We start from the raw sequence: 5292 nt of genomic DNA, 5'->3' as shown, positions 1-5292 counted from the left end.
AGCTCCTGCTCTTCATCATCCTCATCATCACAAAGAGCAGAGTGTGGGGGGGTCGGGAACGGCTGTCAGAGAGGAGGAGGAGGAGGAGGAGGAGGAGGAGGTGGAGGAGGAGGAAGAGGTGGAGGAGGAGGAGGAGGAGTGAGGAGGAGGAGGAGGAGGAGGAGGAGGAGGAGGAAGAGGTGGAGGAGGAGGAGGAGGAGGAGGAGGGAGGGAGGAGAGGTAGAGGACAAAGAACAAGAGGAGGAGAAGGAGAAAGAGGAGAAGGAGGATGGGAAGGAGGGGGAAGAGCAAAAGGGAGGAGTGGAGGAGTGGAGAGGAGAGGAGAGGGGAGAGGAGAGAGGAGAGGAGGAAGAGGAGAGGGAGGAGAAGAAAGAAGAGAGAGGAGAGAGGAGAGCGGGGGAGAAGGAGGAGAGGAGGAAAAGTGGATGAGAGGAGGAGGAGAGGGAGAGGAGGCGGAGGAGAGGAGAGAGGAGGCGGAGGAGTAGAAGGAAGGAGTGGAGGAGTGGAGAGGAGAGTGAAGAGGGGAGTGGAGAGGGGGAGGAGGAGGAGAGGGAGTAGAAGATAAGGAGTTGTGGAGAGAAGGAAGTAGGATGAGAGAGGAGGGGGGGGGAAGAGGGGGGAGGACGGGGAGGAGAGGAGGAGAGAGGAGAGAGGAGAGGACAGAATGGGGGAGCAGAGGGGATAAGAAGAGACAGAAGAGCAGTCATGAGCCAGACAGACCTACAAAAGGTAACAGGTTGATGTGAATGAGTCACTCTGTCTCCAGTATGGCTTAATCTGTGTTTAAATGTTCCCGTCACCATGGTGATGCCCCGGGGAGCCGGGGAGCTGGCGGAGTCGGGGTCGTTCTGGCTCATTGCTCTGGTTAAGGTCGGAGGTCAGCAGGTTATGGTGTATTACCCCTGAGGAATCGATTGTGACCCCTGGAAGGAAAGAGATTGGGGAGTCCATCATTCCATTGTTCTGGGATCAGTTTTCCATTGGCAGTCTATAGTAGACAACCAGTCTAGGTTTCATTGAGTGAGTCCTATGGCACAATTCTCAAGAAAGGGGGCGTGTGTTTATCTCACTGCAAAATATGGATCTGGCTGTTAAAGCACATACTTTATATGTTATGTGTTGTTCGAACATGTTTGGTTTTGCATTTCTATTTCTCTGTATTATCGGCCGGATTTGACCGAATCTGTTGTTCCCAACCTTGCGTTTGGGATTGCTCACTTATATTCTACCGATATCTGGTGATGCATTTCTGCAAAAGATATAAAAAAATCGATAGGTAATTGATCATTTTTTAAACTTATTATAAAGGACCGGGGTATATGGATGCGCTGCCAAATGATTTGTTCCCGCCACGGGCAAACTGAATCAGTGTCAGTGTGGCTGCGAGTAACATAGATACATAACAGCCAGACAGGTGGACACGGTGTCTGTACAAAAGGGTCTGCTGTGGTAGCTACTTCCAGTCAGGTTGAGACTCTGTCTTCTGTGTAAAGGTCTGGAGAGGGCTCTTTCTCGACCTGCTTGGTACAACGGTTGATGTCTGCGTTCCAGCACCCTGACTTTGACGATTGTAAATTCGTGAATCCCAGATTGGTGTGGATGCTATCCCTGAGGCGGAGATGAAGGGTCTGTCCAAATTGTAACACACAACAGTTCCTGTACCGGACCAGTGCAAAACTACTGCACAGAGACTCAATAGTTAAGTTAGGCTAAGTTAACTTAAGTGGGTTCGGGTAAGGTACAGAGTTACGGACGCACAATACACACAATGGACACATTAGATACACACAGATTAACAGCCAAACCTCCGGCCCCATAGAGTGGTGTGTTTGTGTGGTGTGTGTGTGTGTGTGTGTGTGTGTGTGTGTGTGTGTGTGTGTGTGTGTGTGTGTGTGTGTGTGTGTGTGTGTCTGTGTGTGTGTGTGTGTGTGTGTGTGTGTGTGTGTGTGTGTGTATGTGCTTGTGTGTGTGTGTGTGTGTGTGTGTGTGTGTGTGTGTGTGTGTGTGTGTGTGTGTGTGTGTGTGTGTGTGTGTGTGTTTGTGTGTGTGCGCACATATGAGAGCATGTTTCTGCAGGCATGCGTGCTTGTATTAATGTGTGTGTGAGGAGCCGGATGTTTCTCTGAATCCATAACCAGAACGGTTGAGATGAGTCCGGAAGAGTGTGGTGTCTGGGTGTGTGTGTGTGTGTGTGTGTGTGTGTAGAGAAGGAAAGAAAAGGAAAGAGAGAGAAAGAGAGAGCGAGTCCCGGGCGAGACAGAGCCTACCTCACGCGGTCCACGCTGGAAGTCTTTAGAAAGAGAGACATTATAATGCAGAGACGAGCACAGTGGACACAGAGAGAGAGACCTAGAGACAGAGAGGGAGAGAGGAGAGGGAGAGGGGGAGAGAGAGATGAGAGAGGAGAGGAGAGAGAGAGAGAGAGCGAGAGGAGAGAGAGAGAGAGAGAGGAGATGAGAGAGAGAGAGAGAGAGAGAAAGTCTTACAAAGAGAGAACAAAAAAAGAGGGGGAGAGAAAGACTTGGAGAGAGAGAATAGGAAAAGGAGAGCTAGAGAGAGAGGACAGCGGGGAGAAAGTCTTAGAAAAGAAAGAGAAGGGGAGAGGAAGACTTGGTGAGGAACAGAGCGAAAGAGAGACAGAGATGGAGAGAGAGAATGAGGGAGAAAGAGATGGAGGGAAAAGAGAGAGGGAGAGAGGTATTGAAAGAGAAGGAGTCGGAGGGAGAGAGGGGAAGAGAAATGTCAATAAAGTGAGAGACAAAGAGGGAGAGAGAGAGGGGAAACAAGCCTCAATCGGTGAAGACGGAAGACGGATTGTCCCCATGACAACCACACTCGCCGTCCAACTTAGTTACACCGGCTCACTCCCTCACCTTGCACACACAAAAACACACACACACACACAAGCACCCACCCACACACACAAACACATGCACGCACACCCACACACAGACACATACACACACCTGCGAGCACAGCCAAACAAGCACACACATACACATACCTTCACGCCACACATGCATACACACACACACCCACACACACACACAAACGTCCACACACAAATATACACTGCTATACATACAACACAAAAACACCAATAAACTAATTGAAACACAACGGCCCAAGCATAAACAAACCATCACAATTTATATTTTCCCACTCCAGACACACGCACGTGCATGCATACACACACAAACCATATGTCCATCAACAGAAGGTTGCTATGGCACCAGACACGGGGGTTGCCTTGGTGATTGGCGTGGCGACGCGGAGGAGGTTGCCCAGGCCGACTGTCATTCCTGCATTATGATGTCATGTTGTGATGCCGCGCTGGAATCTGCACATGAAAGAACTTCTGTCCAAAATAAAGCCCCTCCCACCGGCACGAGGGAGACTTATGCTGGTCGGACAGCTTATGACATCTGGAGATCTGATTGGCTGAACTCTACCCAGTTATGCCAAGCCCCCGGCTTGGCATAACCAACATTAGAGAATTGACCAAACTCTGTCAAACGGCCCTTCCTGTCCTGTAAACAAACTATACAACTATACAACAGTTCTATAAATAACTAGAAGTGGATTGTAATCCCTACCCCAACCTTGCCAAATCTTAACCTAACCCTAAACTCTCATCCATTACCTAGCTTTACTAACACTAGATCAATACGGAAAGTAACCAGGTCTGAGATCACCAAGTTAAAAGACTAATCTCAGTAGACCTACAAAGAGAACCCTGAGGCTGGGGGCCTGTAGTCTTAGGCCTGCTCTGTGCCGTCTGACCCGGGGAAATGTAATCCAAGAGGTGGCGCTGGTCTGATCCTGGGTTCAGCTGACCAGACGGTCCTCAGATTGTCCACAGACCTTCAGGCCAAAGTATGTGTGTGTGTGTGTGTGTGTGTGTGTTTGTGTGCATGTGTGTGTGTGTGTGTGTCTATGTATTTACGCACCTGCTGTGATGGATCTCTGGAGCTCCAGGTTCTCCACTTTAACGAGCCCAATTTATACCTTGAGAGGAGAGGGGGGGGGGGGGGGGGAGAGAGAGAGAGAGAGAGAGAGAGGGGGGGGGGGGGGGTTGGAGAGAGAGGGCGAGATTGAGGGGGGGGGGGGGCGTAAAGTAAGAGAGATAGGGTGAGATGTGAAAGGGAGAGAGAAAGAGAAGAGAGAGATAGAGAGAGAGTAAAACCAAGTGTGAGAGAATAGAGAGAGATTTTAGATACCAGGGGATAAGGAATCGTTTTTTTATGTCAACATGATGACAACAGTGATTATTTGATCTCTCTCCCACTCACACACACAATTTATGTGGTTGGGTTTGGGTTGTCCTGGATGTTTTGTGATAAAGTTGTGCTTGTTTTGTTTTTAAATTCAATGGATGAGTTAATCTGTTGTGTTCAGTAGAAGCCATGTTTCATGCCAGACACAAACACACACAGCTATAAAACCAAACACCCTCAGAGATATGCATGTGTCCGTCAAGCCGTGATGCTTCCCACAGTGAAAGTTTAACCAACACCATCCAGCTGTGGCTGGCTTTGTTTTCCCCTAACAGACTACAATTCCCAAACACCCATTAGAACAACTACAACTCTATCATTAGCATGTTTACTGAACGCACTGCGAGCGCTGACAAAACATCAGGGCCGTGTGTGTGTCAGTGTGTGTGAGGGCATAAGTACTGTGGGAACCTACAGGGGTGTTAAACTGTGGCTAAGATGTCTTTAGTCTTGCATGTAGGGGGTTCCCCTTGATTAAGCTTGCGGTAGATGACCTATGATCTAAAAGAGCCCTCTGGTCTAGCTCAACCATCCTTCCATGGGGTCAACTGGTAGAGCATGGCATGAACACCGCCAGGGTTAGGGGTCTGATTCCCACCCGCGCTAATAACGGATGTCCTCATGGTATTGGGAGACGCCTTGGATAAAGTGTCCAAGTACCATCGTAGCGGCTGGGATACGGAACACGTTATAGTCCAGAGCCGTCCAGAGGTTCGAGCATGGTCAAAATCCTAACACACTCTTAATACTTTCAACCTATACGTGTCCTGATGGACTGAACCAGAACCGGCTGACTGAATGGCCACAAACCCCAACACACGTGTCTTTGGAGGTAGAAGGAGAGTGGCGCTGTGACGATAAACCTACGTTGACATTAGAGGTATACGTCAGGGTGCTGATGTTAAATGTGATGCTCAGCAAGAGCCCATGGCTTTGTCAGTGAGGATAAGAAAGGGTTGATACCAGTAGAATCTGATTGAATGACAGGACTGCAGTCACTACAAAAAACAAACAC

The 5292-nt window shown here is 49.1% G+C and overlaps 1 protein-coding gene across 1 annotated transcript in view; it reads right to left on the bottom strand.

Moving 5' to 3' along the window:
- LOC130387313 (anion exchange protein 2-like) overlaps positions 1-3300 on the bottom strand; it is a 17102-nt gene extending 13802 nt beyond the window's left edge. The window contains exons 1-2 of the mRNA XM_056596337.1: positions 3250-3300; positions 2268-2290 (exon numbers count right to left, since the gene is read on the bottom strand). Of these exons, the coding sequence (XP_056452312.1) occupies positions 2268-2290; positions 3250-3300 (74 nt within the window). The remainder of the gene's footprint in view (positions 1-2267; positions 2291-3249) is intronic.
- Between the last annotated feature and the right edge of the window lie 1992 nt (positions 3301-5292).

Source organism: Gadus chalcogrammus, chromosome 8 (genome assembly GCF_026213295.1).
Source record: "Gadus chalcogrammus isolate NIFS_2021 chromosome 8, NIFS_Gcha_1.0, whole genome shotgun sequence".
Taxonomy (NCBI): Eukaryota; Metazoa; Chordata; class Actinopteri; order Gadiformes; family Gadidae; genus Gadus; species Gadus chalcogrammus.
The sequence above is the reverse complement of the archived record's forward strand: the minus strand, read 5'-3'. Positions and strand labels throughout refer to the sequence as shown.